This window comes from Perognathus longimembris, chromosome 7, assembly GCF_023159225.1.
Source record: "Perognathus longimembris pacificus isolate PPM17 chromosome 7, ASM2315922v1, whole genome shotgun sequence".
Classification (NCBI taxonomy): Eukaryota; Metazoa; Chordata; class Mammalia; order Rodentia; family Heteromyidae; genus Perognathus; species Perognathus longimembris.
In genome coordinates this window covers 17,193,164-17,210,523 of record NC_063167.1, presented here as the reverse complement: position 1 = coordinate 17,210,523, position 17,360 = coordinate 17,193,164, and the positions used below count along the sequence as shown (strand labels likewise).

At 42.4% G+C, this 17,360-nt stretch overlaps 1 protein-coding gene across 1 annotated transcript in view; it reads right to left on the bottom strand.

The window, feature by feature from the left end:
- Positions 1 to 5,952: 5,952 nt before the first annotated feature.
- Stx12 (syntaxin 12) overlaps positions 5,953 to 17,360 on the bottom strand; it is a 30,919-nt gene continuing 19,511 nt past the window's right edge. Inside the window, exons 4-9 of the mRNA XM_048350626.1 lie at positions 15,797 to 15,934; positions 14,067 to 14,110; positions 11,648 to 11,753; positions 9,729 to 9,801; positions 8,378 to 8,460; positions 5,953 to 6,636 (exon numbers count right to left, since the gene is read on the bottom strand). Of these exons, the coding sequence (XP_048206583.1) occupies positions 6,544 to 6,636; positions 8,378 to 8,460; positions 9,729 to 9,801; positions 11,648 to 11,753; positions 14,067 to 14,110; positions 15,797 to 15,934 (537 nt within the window). The 3' untranslated portion in view covers positions 5,953 to 6,543. The remainder of the gene's footprint in view (positions 6,637 to 8,377; positions 8,461 to 9,728; positions 9,802 to 11,647; positions 11,754 to 14,066; positions 14,111 to 15,796; positions 15,935 to 17,360) is intronic.

Below are 17,360 nucleotides of genomic sequence, written 5' to 3'. Positions count from 1 at the left end.
TGCAATGTCTACGGAGTGCTTACTTATCTAGGCAGTATGTTTTTCCTGGAGCTTGAAAACTCAGGGCTTGGGCACTGTCCCTCAGCAATTTTGCTCAAGGCTAGAACTCCACCACTTAAGCCACACAGCTTCACTTCAGGCTTCTGGGTGGCTAATTGGAGAAAAGAGTCGCAGACTTTCCTGCCTGCCCGAGTTGGCTTCAAACTGCGGTCCTCAGATCTCAGCCTCCAGGGTAGCTAGGATTACAGGCATGAGTCACTGGTGCCAAGGTTCCCTTTTTCACTTTTACAGAAAATTTGGGATGATCATCTGCAGATAACTACTGTTCAACCAGAAAGAGGCAGTTAAGGAATTTCATGGTATCTTTTCTGGATTCCTGGCTTCTAGTCTTCTAGATCTTAAATAGAAAAAAATCAACCTATTTGAAGTTTTTGCCCGGGGTGAAGTCTCCAAGCCTACAGATTAAACTACAAACATATTATCAACTAAAGTTTTAAAATTATTACCTTCTAGGTAGGTTGGAAAAATTACCCTTTCTTCTGGCTCATGCTCCCAACAGAAATCATCCTGTAAGAGTGGTAACTAATCAGATCAGTTATCAAAACAAATCCTTTTCAGCCTTGAGATGAAGATTAAGTTGAAGAAGAAAAATCCTAATTCTACCCTTGATTTCAAGAAAACAGAAACTATCTTATGACTCCTTCATTTGTGCCTAACAGGGTATGAAGGGATAAAACAGTTTCTAAAGTGTTTCAAATGCAACACAAAAGATTGAGACAACCTTATCTACAGACATTGTATTATGTGAGCCTTTAAGGTTCCATGCCCTTTTCTGGCATGACGTAGCACTGAAGCCATTTCTGGCTAAAAATGGCCTGTAAAACCTTATGTAAGTTTTGACTTCCAATCTCTTAACCTCTGTGTAATCCTGTACTATTATCTATATATCCCCAAATCTAAAAGCTATTTCTTACCCTTCTAGTTCCTTACTTCTTGGCCATGTTCCCCATTTCTAGCACAATTTATATTCACACCGGCTCTGGTGGATTGACACCTTCATACTTATCTAAGCTCCCATAAAGCAAAATGTTTTTTGTTTTGTTTTTGTTGCCAGTCCTAGGGCGTGGACTCAGGGCCTGAGCACTGTCCCTAGTTTGTCCCTCGTTTGCTCAAGGCTAGCACTTTTACCTCTTGAGCTACAGTGCCACTTCCGGGTTTTTTCTATATATGTGGTGCCGAGGAATCGAACTCAGGGCTTCATGTATACGAGGCACTCTTGCCACTAGGCCATATTCCCAGCCCTAAAGCAAAATGTTTTGTTTGGGGGATGGGGATATGGCCTAGTGGCAAGAGAGCTTGCCTCGTATACATGAGGCCCTGGGTTTGATTCCCCAGTACCACATATACAGAAAACGGCCAGAAGTGGCGCTGTGGCTCAAGTGGCAGAGTGCTAGCCTTGAGCAAAAGGAAGCCAGGGACAGTGCTCAGGCCCTGAGTCCAAGGCCCAGGACTGGCCGAAAAAAAAAAAAATGTTTTGTTTGGGTACCAATGATGTCAATATAGAGACGCAAACTGGAAGGCAGCAGTGTAAGCCCCAAGTTTACCTTTTTAGATGACCACTGTTGACTAGCTGCATTCAGATTTAGGTACCTCAACAGATAAGGCAGTTTTTAAAGTCTTTCACTTTTTTTTTGGGGGGGGTGGTGGTGGTGGAGGGAACTGGTCCTGGGGCTTGAACTAAGGACCTAGTGGCTGTCCCTGAGCCTCTTGTGTTCCAAGTTAGCACTCTTATCACTTGAGCCACAGCACCACTTTCAGTTTTTGAGTAGTTAATTGTAGATAACTGTAGTTAATTATAGATCTCACGGTGATCCTCAGACCTCACCCTCCTGAGTATCTAGGATTATAGGCATGAGCCACCAGTGCCCCACCTTTGATACATTTTCTTAGAATTAGGAGCATATCAATGTCCAAAATACTTTCTCACGACCTCTTTGTTATGCTTTATAAGTGATCAAATGGAGACAATGAAAAAACATTGTCAGGATAGTATAAAGCAGGAGGCTTCAATTAGCAGGGTGGTAAATGAGAAGTGCACAGGGTGTTGACAGGATGTTCAAGAAAATTTCTCCACTGATACATGGAGACAATGTATAGTATCTAGGGGTGGTTTTGAAATTAGATCACTTGAGACTAAATCCCAGCTTTATCACTTGAAATGTGACCATAGGCAGGTTATTTACTGTGTCTCAGCTTCCTGATCTAGTAAGCGGAAACAAACAAAAAAACCCACATTTCCTAGGTGGCTTTGTGGATATAAAATAATGTAAAAGACATTCAACATAAGCTGGGGAGAAAGCAGTTGACTGCCAACCCTGGGGATCTGGGTAGAGATAGGTGAGTTGATGGGCTGGGAATGTGGCTTAGTGGTAGAGTGCTTGCCTAGCATGCACGAGGCCCTCTGTGTTAGATTCATTAATACCACATAAACAGAAAAAGCTGGAAGTGGCTCTGTGGCTTACATGGTAGAGTGCTAGCATTGAGCTAAAGAAGCTCAGAGACAGTGCCCAGGCCCTGAGTTCAAGCCCTAGGACTGGCAAAAAAAAAAAAAAAAAAAAGAGGTGAGTGGAGCTTTTGTGTACACCTGGTTGCCAGAAGCAAATGTTCCATTCCCATGACTGAAGAGAGATTGTGAATAAAAAGATAGGCTAAATGGAAAAGGTGCAAAGGGTTTTACTTCACACAGACTAAACGGTAGTTTAATTTCATTTTTGCCTATTGCTACAAGGCAGTGAAGAGTGTGGCTTGAGAGCTAGATTGTACAATGAAGTGGGTAAAATCACCGATTTCCATTCTTTAGACACACACACACACACACACACACACACACACACAGCTCTGAGAACAACAATCTAGCATTTGGTAGGTTCTTGTTAAAAAACATTTTCAGATAGTGCTCAGAGTGACATTTCTTCTTTACCCTATATAATACCCTACACCTTTATTTCATTTGAAGAGAGAATGCTAGATTTCCTAGTACTCCTAGAACATTCTTAAAAAAAGAAGCGGGAGCAGAGATGAGAAAAGGAAAGGAATACAAAGGTAAATATACAATTTGCCTGTTCATATTAAACCATTTGCATCTTTACTCAGAGATGTTACAGCTACAAAAGAGCTATTGAGAAAAACTGACACCTGTTGGTTTACCCAAATACTTCCAGCAAATGAATGACAAGACTAGGATTCACCAAGTGTTTAGCACCTCAATCTAGTTTATCACCTCCAAATCAATGGTTTTCACCCATGGTTGTACATACCTAGAGTTGAGCTCTAGAACTTCAAATTACCTAGAACTTAAAAAAAATCCTTATTGCAAAAATATATTCTAAGGGCTGGGGATATAGCCTAGTGGCAAGAGTGCCTGCCTCGGATACACGAGGCCCTAGGTTCGATTCCCCAGCACCACATATACAGAAAACGGCCAGAAGCGGCGCTGTGGCTCAAGTGGCAGAGTGCTAGCCTTGAGCGGGAAGAAGCCAGGGACAGTGCTCAGGCCCTGAGTCCAAGGCCCAGGACTGGCAAAAAAAAAAAAAAAAAAAAAAAAAAAAAAAAATATATATATATATATATATATATATTCTAAAGTAAGTGAATCTTGAAGTGGGGGAAGGATCAAAGTTGAGGGCTTTTAAAAGTTCCTAATGGGCTGGGAATATGGCTAGTGGCAAGAGTGCTTGCCTTGTATATATGAAGCCCTGGGTTCAATTCCCCAGCACCACATATATAGAAAACAGCCACAAGTGGTGCTGTGGCTCAAGTGGCAAAGTGCTAGCCTTGAGCAAAAAGAAGCCAGGGACAGCTGAGTCCAAGGCCCAGGACTGGCAAAAAAAAAAAAAAAAGTTCCTAATGTAAAGTCATAGTTAAGAACCACCATCCCAAACCACAATGGCCCCATAGATATCCAGGCACAGATAAGGAGGGTTCTGGGAGTAGGTTTATTAGGGGACCATTTAGTAGGACCCCAGTGGCAATGGTCACAAGTTCTAGGCCAAGTTCATTTATTTTTTTCCCCATGACCACCCATACAATCACCACAGGCCAATCACTCAACATTATAACTATATCTTCTTATTTTACCCAAATTCAAATAGGTTTTCACAGGTTTTTTGTTTGTTCTTTTTAGGCCAGTCCTGGAGCCTGGGACTCAGAGCCTGAGCACTGTCTCTGGCTTCTCTTTGCTCAAGGTTAGTACTCTACCTTTTGAGCCATAGTGCCACTTCTGGCTTTTACTGTATATGTGGTATTGAGGAATCGAACCCAGGGCTTTGTGCATACTAGGCAAGCACTCTATTACTAAGCCACATTCCCAGGCCTTAAGTACTTTCTTTACTGGAATGTTTTACAAATGTATCCAAGTCCATCTGTAATTTGGAGCTAAAATGGGAGTGACCATAGAGCCATAGAAGTTATCTCTGAAGCTTTTGCTTGGTTCACTGGGCAACTCCAACCCTTCTGTCTAGTTTTTATTTATTTATTTGGTGCCAATCATAGGGCTTGAACTCAGGACCCAAGTGCTCTCTCAGAGCTTTTTTTGTTCAACGCTAGTGGTGGTTAATTGGAGATAAGGGTTTCACAGACTTTACTGTGCAGGATGGCTTTGAACCTCAGTCCTCAGGCTCCTGAGTAGCTAGGATTATAGGTGTGAGCTATCAGCACCTGGATCTATCCAGTTTTTCAAGGAAACCAATCTTTACCTGGTCTTCAGTCTTCTTGAAAGTCTGTTTTTTAAATTTCCTGACAATACCTACCTCATGAGGATGTTAGTCACAAAAAATTACTACAAAGGATTTTTAAATGTTTATTTGTGTTAAGGAAGTAGGATGGTGTAAAAGTGGAAAGAAACATATGCATTTGAGCCCTTGTCTCCCTACTGTTCACATTAGTATAGATAAGGAGATTAAGTAACGTGAAAAGGAGTGGGAAAATGAATGTAAATGTATCTGAAGGAGCTAGATCCTCTAAGTCACTAAAGGATGGGCTGAAATTGTTGGCCTAATTCACATCCATGTAAGAGCCTCAATCAATTATGTTCCCTTTAACTGTGCTAGCCCTTGAAAAAGGGAAGTGGACAACATTTATATTACAAGACATCAATCTTTTATTGAAACTTTGTCTAAAACTATGCACGGAGAGAGTAACTTCTTGTTCATAAATTAGGATAAATCTAACACCACTAAACCAGTATTATTTACAAAAATGAACCTTTCTTTGCTTTATCACCAGGTTCACAAAACTAAGTCTTAAACCCAAATGTGGTCTGACTTTTAAAATCTTCCTGCTTTCAATTGCCCAGCAACTCTTATAGGGTCAGGAGCAGCTTTCTTTAGGACTACTCAACCACACTTAATTCACCAGGAATGGTAGGGCCACAGCGAACAAGATGACAAAAAGACCAAATCATCCTAAACAACTCCTATTTGTCTTTCAAAAGCATGCTATGTCTAATTTTCTCGGTCTGCGCAGACAGGTGGGAGATGGACCTCATCAAGTATAGCAATGCTAATTCAATTAACCTCCTAAAAAAGGGAGCATATCCAGGTGCTGGTGGCTCATGCCTATAATCCTAGCTACTCAGGAGGCTGAGATCTGAGGATGGTATTTCAAAGCCAACCCAGGCAGAAAAGTCCGTGAGACTCTTATCTCCAATAAACTACTCAGAAAAAGCTGGAAGTGGTGCTGTGGCTCAAGTTATAGAGTGCTAGCCTTGAGCACAAAGAGGCTCAGGGATAGCACCCAGGCCCTGAGTTCAAGCACTAGGACCTGAAAAAAGGGGGAGAAGGGGCAGCAGGATGGTTTAGTGTGTACAAGGATGAACTGCTGTGGAAGACAATAGCAGATAATATAGTCAACTTTAAGCCCAGATTATAACACAAATCCCAGCAACTGGCCAGCTCAAATAGATAAGATACTACTCATTTAATCTGAATCACATGTTCAATTTTTGTTACTTTCCAGGAAATGTAGTGCCAAAATCTTCCAAACAGATAGAGAATGGATGTCTTCGAAATTTAAATTAATATATTAAATAATAAAAATTGCTGCATTATTTACAGTTTCTGACAGACTCCAATAATGCCAGATGCTAGAAACAAATGCATCTCAGTTGCTAGTAAAAAGGCAAATTTTATATACACATAAAAAGACAATATTATGAGACTGTAGTGTCACCTGTCAGAAATAATATCTAGAATGGAGTTTTCAGTAAACACTTGAGAGAAAGGGCAATCAGAATACAAGAGAAAGCAAAATTCACATAAGTTAATTCCTAATTTGAGAAATCAATAAAATGTATACATAAATTGATAAATACTGTCTTCCATAGGTCACTAATTCCAAGTACTAGTTAGTAGTTAGTTTCTAAGTAAATGATTACAGGACATTCTGGTATATGCGGTCTTCTTGGGATCCGTTTGTTCTGGTAAGCCTCCGGCAAGCACTTGCCCTGGATAGCAACTCAGCAGAAGGCTCAGAGGCAACCACACTTCATTTAGAAACTTGCCAGATAATAATAGCCAAGACTGTGATAATCACTGACAGGACAAGCACCAGGATACACATCTTCTTGCGAGATTTTTTCTGAGGAAAGAAATATGTAGAGAAGACACTTGGGAAACAAGTAAAATGTTTTGTATCTGAGACTTCAAGAGTGCTTCATGAATGTAGTTCCCTTTAATTCACAATTCACTCTTTCCATACACAAATCAACACACAGATACCTTCCTCAAAAATCTCAGTAGTTGGGCTGGGGATATAGCCTAGTGGCAAGAGTGCCTGCCTCGGATACATGAGGCCCTACGTTCGATTCCCCAGCACCACATATACAGAAAACGGCCAGAAGCGGCGCTGTGGCTCAAGTGGCAGAGTGCTAGCCTTGAGAGGAAAGAAGCCAGGGACAGTGCTCAGGCCCTGAGTCCAAGGCCCAGGACTGGCCAAAAAAAAAAAAAAATCTCAGTAGTTACCAGTGCTAGGGAGCAGGATGAGTTTGTCGTCGTCTTTTTCTTTTTTTTCCCCTGTCGGTAGTGGGGCTTGAACTCTGGGCCTGGATGCTGTCCCTGAGCTCTCTGGCAAAAAGCTAGTGCTCTACCAGATTGAGCTATAGCGCCATGCTCTACCAGCTTGAGCTACAGCACCACTTCCAGTTTTCTGGTGGTTAATTGGAGATAAGAGTCTCACAGGCTTTCCTACCTGGGTGGGCTTTGAACCTCGATCCTCAGATCTCATCCTCCTAATTAGCTAGGATTACAGGTGTGAGCCACCAGTGCCCAGCTAGGGTGAGTTTTAATTGTTCCCAAATGCAACTTGGGAAGTCAGTAGGCATTATTTGCAAAAAATTATTTGTGCATATGTTTTTATCTTACTTATTTAGTACCAGTACTGGGGCTTGAACTCAGGGCCTGGGTGCTATCCTTTAGCTTTTTCACTCACGGCTGGTGTCCTACCACTTGTGCCACACCTCTAGTTCCATCACACAGTTTTTAAAAGGAAGTACTGGGCTGGGAATGTGGCTTAGTGGTAGAGTGCTTGCCTCGCATGCATGAAGCCCTGGGTTCAACAGAAAAAGCCAGAAGTGGTGCTGTGGTTCAAGAGGTAGTGAGCAAAAGAAGCTCAGGGGCAGTGCCCAGGCCTTGAGTTGAAGCCCCAGGAATGGCAATAAATAAGCAAAAAAATTAATTAAGTACTATTATTAAACATAAATTTCCCTAAGAGCATTTTCAGGTAAATTTTGGCTATTGTAGGAATACTGAAAATTATTGATATCTTTAGGAGCATGGAAAAATGACCAAAATGTTATTTACTTCTAAGAAACCATGCAATGCCAAATTGAGGACCTCATTCACAATATCTGAGATAAACGCCTAGAAAAGACATAAACAAGAGTTTTAACTAATATGTAGAGGAATTTCACTTTATAGGCAGTCCCGTACTAACTGAGCATTGTTTATTTACATATGAATGGCTATCACAGTTGATTCTGTGGCCATCCTTTATGGCAATGATCAACATACTGTATCTGGAGCCCACGTTACCTGCACTTCTCAACCATCGTAATGGCTAGGCTCTAAGCCTCATACTAGGTTTGGGCATCATGTTAACTCATGGAGTTAGCTTTGCAGCCGAGTCTTCTACATAAGTATATTCAAGATTTGATGGTTTTTGTAGATCTAACTACAAAGGGAAATACTATAACTGGGACTATAAATTATGACTCCCTGTCTCCAGCTTAAGTCCAAGCAAGAGGTTAAACGCATTTGCAGTATACCCTGATGGCCCATGACATCTGTAGCCCAGAGGGACTTTGTTGGATACCAGCTTTTACCTGGTAGTAAGCAGCTTGTTGTAATTGGTCAGTGGCTCTTTCGACATGCACTTCTGAACTTTCCACATTGGCTTCTATGCTATCTGCAAGAAAGACAGTGAACAACTTTAGCACATGCAGATGTTCTAAGACTGTAAGCCGAACAGATTTCTGATGTTGTGGGTCCTGGCTTCACTATCACCACCAAAACTGTCTGCCATGAAACCAAAGACACTCCTTTGCTAAGAGAATAGCACTATTGTCTGGAGATAAAAACTGAGGCATTAAGGGGCAAGGGATGACTCAGCACATAATCCACCACCTATAAATGGTCCATATAAAAATATTTATTTACGAACATATATATACACATAGAATGAAGATTCATCACAGAGAAAACAGGGCAGAAAGGAAACAAGAGGCCAATTCGAGGGAAGAGTATGAGAGTTTCTTGTAGTATTATTTTTGCAACTCCTTATAAATAAGGTTATTTTCATATTAAAAGCTTTTGTTTTTGTTTTGTTTTATTTTGTTTTTTGCCAGTCCTGGGGCTTGAACTTAGGGGGCTTGAGCACTGTCCCTGGCTTTGTTTTTTGCTCAAAGCTAGCACTCTACCACTTGAGCCACAGCGCCACTTCTGGCTTTTTCTATATATGTGGTGCTGAGGAATTGAACCCAGGGTTTCATGTATACAAGGTGAGCACTTTACCACTAGGCCATATCCCCAGCCCCATATTAAAAGCTTTTTAAGGGCTGGGAATGTGGCTTAGCGGTTCGATTCATCAGTACCACATAAACAGAAAAAGCCAGAAGTGGTGCTGTGGCTCAAGTTGGCAGAGGGCTAGCCTTGAGCAAAAGGAAGCCAGGGACAGTGCTCAGGCCCTGAGTTCAAAGCCCTAGGACTGGCAAAAAAAAAAAGGAAGGAAGGAAAGAAGGAAGGAAGGAAGGAAGGAAGGAAGGAAGGAAGGAAGGAAGGAAGGAAGATAAATTTGGCCAGGTACTCATGTCTGTAATCCTAGCTACACAGGAGAAGATCTGAGGATCAAGGTTTGAAGCCAGCCTAGCAGACAAATCCAGGGAACTTGCATCTCCAATTAACCACCAAAAAGCTGGAAGTGGAGCTGCAGCTGAAGGGGCAGTGCTTCAGCACTGAGTGAAAAGAGGAGTGAAAGCTTGAGGCTCTGAGTTTAAGCCCTAGTACCAGCTTGCACGCATGCGTGCACACACACATTCTCACACTCACACACACTCCAATTTAATAACTTTTTAAATGGTACTTCTAAACTTGATGTCTATAGCAGATGTGTTGCTAACTTCTTTGCACACCAATACTATCGTTCACCTTGAGGTGAAAGAGATAAGTAATACTTACCAATCAGATCACCTTGGTCATGGATCATCATGGCCAAATCTTTAAATATCTGATTGACATCCAAAATATCAGCCTAAGAAAGACAAAAAAAACAAAACAAACAACCCAAAAAACGATTACCCAACCTTAAGCAACATGTTAGAAGTTTCCCATCTTCTACTAACCTAAAAGTTGGCTATTGACATAGCACATGGTTTTGAAGCCTTATAAAGCAAACTTTCTCTATAAACAGGAAGTGACCTGTTATTACTGACTTAATACTATAATGCAGAAGGCACCAAAGCTACCCATTCAGCAATATTAATTGGACATGCTACATGAGAACCAGTGAAGACCATCCACTCTCAGACCATCAGAGAAATTGTGGTGTGAGAGCAGTATGTGGAGCCTAAGCCTACCTGGCTCTTCCAGCCTCAGCCTAGGAGTGTGTCCCAATGACAGAAGGCTGGGCATCAGGAGCTCATGTTTGTAATCCTAGCTACTCAAGAGGCTATCTGGGGATTGTGGTTCAAAGTTAGTTGGGGCAGAAAAGTCTATGAAACTCTTCTGTCCAATAAACTACCCCCCACAAAGCCTAAAGTGGAGCTCTGGAAACTAGCTTTGAGCAAAAGAAGTTCAGGGACAGCATCTAGGCCCTGCATTCGAGCCTCAGGACTGGCACCAAAAAAAAAAACAACTTCAGAAACTTTGGACTAGAGATTGAAATGGCTTACACAGAAGTGTGCAATGGGGGAACATAAGGAAGACATATTCACAAGTAAGCTTCTTTTTTCCCCAGGACTGAGTGAGGAACTGTGTGAGGAGCTGCTCAACTTATCATTACTAGAAAAATACACTATAAAGAGCTTATTGTTTAGGTATGGCAACTCCAGGGTGAAAGGTCAACAGCCTGTTTGGAGGCCTACTTTTCAGATTGGAGAAGGGAAAAACAACCAACTTGGGACTGAACTGCATGTTGTTTTCTGGGCTGTGATGGAAGTGAGTCCCCTGTTTGAGTTTTTACCATCTCCTGGTGGTGTAGAAGGACAATTAGCTGGCCTGTTAAACATGTGCTCCTACGGGGTGTGGCCACTTTTCTCTGGTATGGAAAGTGCATTGAGGCAGGACTCATTGATATCCATCAGAAGAGTCCGTTCCTGGTTCAGAGGATGACTAGAGTCACAACTTGGCAGGAGTTCTTCTGGATCTCAAACATTTACTAAGAGTCCACTATATTTGGAACTGTCTGCTAACTGCTGGGTCTGCTAAGACTGGGGTGAGAATGGAAGAAATAACACAGTAAGATAAATAAGAAGAACCAAGCATTGGTGGCTCACACCTGCAATCCTAGTTACTCAGGAGGCTGAGATCTGAGGATCGCAGTTCAAAGCCAGCATAGGCAGGAAAGTCAGTGAGACTCTTATGTCCAATTAACTACCAGAAAACTGGAAGTGGCACTATCGTTCAAGTGGTAGAGCGCTAGCCTTGAGATGAAGAGCTCAGGGGCAGCACCCAGGCCCAGAGTTCAAGCCCCATGACCAACCAAAAAAAGAAAAAAAAAAAAAAAAAAAAAGCAAGATTTTGGCCTGCTTTATAACCAGGCTGCTCAGATGAAGAGGGGGCTCTCCACAGAGCCCTGCTCAATCTAGATGTTGCCATTGGGTTTTAGGGACAAAATCCTAATAAGCAATATAATATTTGTTTGCTTTTCTGTTTTCCATGCATATTTCCCAAGGAGGCCATGTAAGAATTGGTGTGTGAGGAAAGGATTTGGGTATTTCTGGGAGCCAAGGCCAATATCACCATAGATATAGTTCCAACCTGCCATGACTAAATTGAGACAATCTGCAAACTATACAATGGCTCAATTCATGCTTTTTCCAGGGAAAATTCAGGCTAGACAGCTCAGGCCCACTGAGTCAACAAAAGACATGATGTACCTCCAGCTGCCGGATCGCTGTTTCCCTCTCTTTAATAAGTTCCAGATCCTGTTCAGTGATGGCTGCCTCGTCTTCCTGGCTCTGCATCTGGTTCCAGTCCTCATGGCTGCAGGGAGACAAGAACTCCAGCTGATTCCCCTCTGGAGGTGTGGAGAAACACATCTACATCTGTACCGTCAGTGGAACGGAGGCAAGGGCACCACTGCCAGGGCTCCAACTCTGCTATCACTACAGTGGCCCTGAGAAGCACATATTCCAAGCCACCAGCAAAGAGCTGACAATGCAGAGAGAACAAGTCTCAGCCTCTTGCAGGCAAAACTGAGAGGAAGCAGACTCATGGAAAATGGGGCTCTCTGCTCTTACCACTTAGGGGTTCACTCTGTAATTGTGCAAAGATTCCTAGACAAGCAAAGTAGCTACAGGTCTGATGGAACTCAGTGAATTTCACTGGTCCAGTCTCTCCTAAGGCATTCTCCCAAGGCAAGCTGTGTTGGTGCCTTGGGTACTGCATGGGTGGAAGAGAGCAGGCTACGTAACTTAGGAGTGCTGAGTAAGACAGAGTCCTCCAGGCCTGTGAGGTGCGCAGTGTAGTAGGGAAGGAGTATGTGTATGAATATATATCTATGATAGAACATCTTAAGTTCCAAACTAAAACTGTAAAAAATATCTATGAGATTAGCTTGAAGAAGTTAAGAAAGGAGATGTCTTCAAGAGGCAAACTATCTACTTTTCTTAATAGTTCCAGAAGGATACATTGATCCCATTTTTAAGGTGAGTAAACCCAGATTCCAAAATGTTGAAGAACTTACATCTGAATTGGACCTAAGATGACTGAGCCTTCTAATTGGTAGATTTGTGGATTTGTACTGATTTCTGTGAGTGAAGCTTCTTCCCCACACAGAGCTATTAGGGAATTTTAATTTTTTAATTCATTTTGAAAATAATCCTTTCATGGGTCAAACATTTTAGAAAAGCCCAGTTATAAGAGTGTGTGTGTGTGTGTGTGTGTGTGTGTGTGTGTGTGCATGTATGCATGTGTATGCTAGTCCTGGGACTTGAACTCGGGCTCAAGGTGCTGTTTCTGAACTTTTTCTCTCAAGTCTGGTTTTCTACCACTTGAGCCACAGCTCCGCTTCTGGCTTTTTGGTGGTTAATTGGACAGGAGTCTCAAGCTTTGAACTGCAATCCTCAGATCGCAGCCTATTTCATAGCTAGGATTACAGGCATGAACTCCTGGTACCCACTTATGGTTATACATTTTTTATTTTATTTTAAGAATAATAAACTACCTATCCCAGGTTTTCCTTTATTTTGTCCTCTTTATTACCTAGTTTGTTTTGTTTGTCAGTCATGGGGCTTGAACTCAGGGCCGGAGCAGTGTCCCTGAGATTTTTCTATTGCTTTATCACTTTGAGCCATAGCACCACTTTTGGTTTTCGGGTGGATAATTAGAGATAAGAATCTCAGACTTTCCTACCAGCACTGGCTTCATACTATGATCCTCAGGTCTCAAACCCGAGTAGCTAGGATTACAAGTGTGAGCCAGCAGTGCCCAGCTAGTGATTTTTTTTTTTTTTCCAGTCCTGGGGCTTGGGCCTCGGCACTGTCCCTGAGCTTCTTTTGCTCAAGGCTAGCACTCTACTACTTGAGCTGCAGTGCACTTCAGGCTTTTTCTGTTTCTGTGGTACTGTGGAATCGAACACAGGGCTTCATGCATGCTAGTCAAGCACTCTACCACTAAGCCACATTCCTAGCCATTTAATTTTTTTTTCTCTTCTTTATTGTCAAAGTGAAGTACAGAGGGGTTATAGTTTCATATGTAAGGTAGTGAGTACATTTCTTTTTTTTTTTTTTTGGCCAGTCCTGGGCCTTGGACTCTGGGCCTGAGCACTGTCCCTGGCTTCTTTTTGCTCAAGGCTAGCGCTCTGCCACTTGAGCCACAGCACCACTTCTGGCCATTTTCTGTATATGTGGTATTGGGGAATTGAACCCAGGGCCTCATGTATACGAGGCAAGCACTCTTGCCACTAGGCCACATCCCCAGCCCCATGAGTACATTTCTTACCCAACTTGTTACCACCTCCCTCATTTTTCCCCTGCCTCCCCCTCCCCATTTCCCTGAGTTGTACAGTTGGTTTACACCATATGGTTTTGTAACAGTCATTTTTTTTAACATAATAAATAAATAAAAGCTGGGTACTGCGGCTCACCTCTGTAATACTAGCTACTTAGGAGTAGAGAAAGAGATTGTGGCTCAAAGCTAGCTTGGGTAGAAAAGTCTGTGAGACTGTATCTCCAATTAAACAGCAAAAAGTCAGACTACAGGTGTACCTAATACTGGACAACCAATCAATCAATTAATCAACCAGTCAGATGCAATCTTCTATCAACTATCCAGTAGCTTAAGTATATTCTTTACCTGTCAAATGAGACGAGCTGTTCTTCTCTTTGCCTGTCTTCCGCCTAGAAAACAACGGCATTATTGCTGCTGATACCCAGAAACTTGTCACAGACACATAAAAAAAAAGTTTCCTTTATTTTAGCTATTATATAAAAAGGCCACATCCCTGGGCTCCAAAAGGATCTATAACATGACACAGAATCCTGGCAATCAGTCTCCATTAAGAAATGGATAGGGGCTGGGGATATAGCCTAGTGGCAAGAGTGCCTGCCTCGGATACACGAGGCCCTAGGTTCGATTCCCCAGCACCACATATACAGAAAACGGCCAGAAGCGGCGCTGTGGCTCAAGTGGCAGAGTGCTAGCCTTGAGCGGGAAGAAGCCAGGGACAGTGCTCAGGCCCTGAGTCCAAGGCCCAGGACTGGCCAAAAAAAAAAAAGAAATGGATAGGAGGGCTGGGAATGTGGCTTAGCGGAAGAGTGCTTGCCTAGCATGCATGAACACCTGGGTTCCATTCCTCAGCACCACATAAACAGAAAAAGCCAGAAGTGGCTCTGTAGCTCAGTGGTAGAGTGCTAGCCTTGAGCAAAAGAAGCTCAGGGGCAGTGTCCAAGCCCTGAGTTCAAGCCCCAGGACTGGCCAAAAAGAAAGAAAATAAATTAATATGAATGGGTACAAAGTAAATTTGCATTCCAGTTTGGGCCCAGTACCTAACCATACTGAACAGGATGGAGAGAACATGAGTAAAAAGAGGGATAAATAGCTGGGCCTCAGTGGCTCACATCTGTAATCCTAGCTACTCAGGAGGATGAGATCTGAGGATCATGGTTCAAACCCGGACCAGTCAGGAAAGTCCATGAGATCCATATCTTCAATTAAGCACCAAAAAGGCTGAAAGTGGAGCTGTAGCTCAAGTGGTAGAGCACCAGCTTTGAACAAAAAAGCTCAAGAACAGTGTCCAGGCCCTGAGTTTAAGCTCCAGGACCGCACTGAAAAAAAACAAACAACCATTTTAAAATATGAGGAAAGAAGATAAGGGAAAGGTAGACATAAATTTAGCAGAAGACTGTTTTCCTAAATGTTACATTTTTGTCATTAGCAACAAACAATGTACGCTGTTTTCTTTGTAGTGACAGGCATATTTATTTCAATAGTTGTCTACTAAATACTAATCTGAAAAGTTTTAAGCTAGAAGTTGGATTTTTTTTAATTCTAGAATTTGTTAATTCTTTTCAAAAAGAGAATCCTAATACAAATAACCTAGCCTGCCACATCTCTTTAAGTTTCCAACACAGGATCAATATAATGAAAATGAAATGATACACAATTCTACCACCCTTTTTTTTGGCTAATCCTGTGGCTTGAACTCGGGGCTTGAGCACTGTCCCTAAGCTTCCTTTGCTCAAGGCTAGCACTCTACCACTTGAGCCACAGCGCCACTTCTGGCTATTTCTGTTTAAGTGGTACTGAGGAATCGAACCCAGGGCACACCAGGCAAGCACTCTACCATTATGCCACATTCCCAGCCTGTACCTTCCATTTTTAAACTGTTATGCACATTCCTTTCTAGTCAACCGTATGCATACGTATTTCTTTACATGGGACATACCAACCTGACATCTTCACAGCAGCTAACATGTGTGTTTACTATTTGGTGTGATAATAACCAAGGCTAATGGTCAGGAAGAAAACAACTTAGGAACAAACACCCTGAAATGACAAAGGTCTTCTTTGGGGAATCAACTTACGGAAAGCCGCGATCCAGCTCTCGCTCTGGCAATACTCTCTTTTTCCTTTTCAGATACCCTTCTCTGCACAGCCTGGAAGTTGTTCAAGGCCATAGAGAAGTCATTCATGAGACGCTCCTTCTGAAGTTTCTGCTGGCGCTAAGGAAATCAAACAAGAGATTTCATATGTACCCATCATTTGCTTTTAGCTCTCATGAACAGCAAGTGATAGTCCTTAAATACTTCAAAGTTGGAAAATTATTACAAAAGAGGCTCTTCCTTAAATTAGTAAATTTGTCCTTTATTAGCCCATGTCTCTGGTTAATACTACAAACCAAGTCATGCGCATTCCGACAAGTCTGAGAACTGAGTACCATTTACTTTGTAATCTCTGAAGGAATTGCCATGTGGGATATTTGTTCTCTGAAGAAGCTAAAAGTGTGTACCTTTTTTTTTTTGGCCAGTCCTGGGGCTTGGTCTCAGGGTCTGAGCACTGTCCCTGGCTTCTTTTTGCTCAAGGCTAGCACTCTGCCACTTGAGTCTCAGTGCCACTTCTGGCCATTTTCTGTATATGTGGTGCTGGGGAATTGAACCCAGGGCTTCATGTATATGAGGTGAGCACTCTTGCCACTAGGCCATATCCCCAGCCCCAAAGTGTGTACCTTTGAACTCAGATTGGTCCTATATAGTCTTCTGGTAAAACCTTGACACCATATTCATTTATATGGAGTTCAGTTTCCCTGAAAACCACAATCATTTTCTTTTACATGTTGGTGTGTGTGTGTATGTGTGTGTGTTCTGGAACTTAAACTCAGTACTTAGCTCTTTCACTCATGGCTGGTCCTCTACCACTTGAGCCTTGCCTCTACTTCTGGCTTTTTGGTGGTTAATTGGAGATGAGTCTCCTGGATTTGACTGCCCATGTAGGCTTGGAACCAAACCACTATCCTCGGATCTCAGCCTCCTGTGTAGCTAACACTACAGGAATGAGCCACCAGGACTCAGCAGAGTTTTTGTTTTGTTTTGTTTTTGCAGTCCTGGGGATAGAAATCAGAGTCTGGGCCTATCTCTGAGCTTCTGTTCAAGGCTACCCCTCTATCACTTTCAGCCACAGCTCCACTTCCGGTTTTTGAGTGATTATTTGGAGATAAAGAGCCTCACCTGGACTTTTCTGCCCAGGTTGGCTTTTCAAACTGCAATCCTTAGATCTCAGCCTCTTGAGTAGCTAGGATTACAGGCTTGAGACTCCTGCACCCGGCAATCTCCAGGTTTTCTGGTTTAAAATGTCTGAGAACTCAGTAACTACTTTATCTCCATACTCTCTTTGCTTAGCTTGCTGTATCCACATCTTAAAAAAACACAAGCTCAAAAATCACTGAGAGCAGAACTAAGAGTGGAAAAAACTGAAAGGGGGGGTGCTCCTGACATCCTGAATAGTGGTGAGAAGATGGAAGATGGGCCTAAGGCAGATTAGATGAGAAAACACTGGAAAGACAAAAGTATACTCAGCACCACTGGAGAAAGAGAAAGGAATTATATTTCATCAGAGAATGTCTCTGGATCTATTTTGTGTTCTTAATGATTC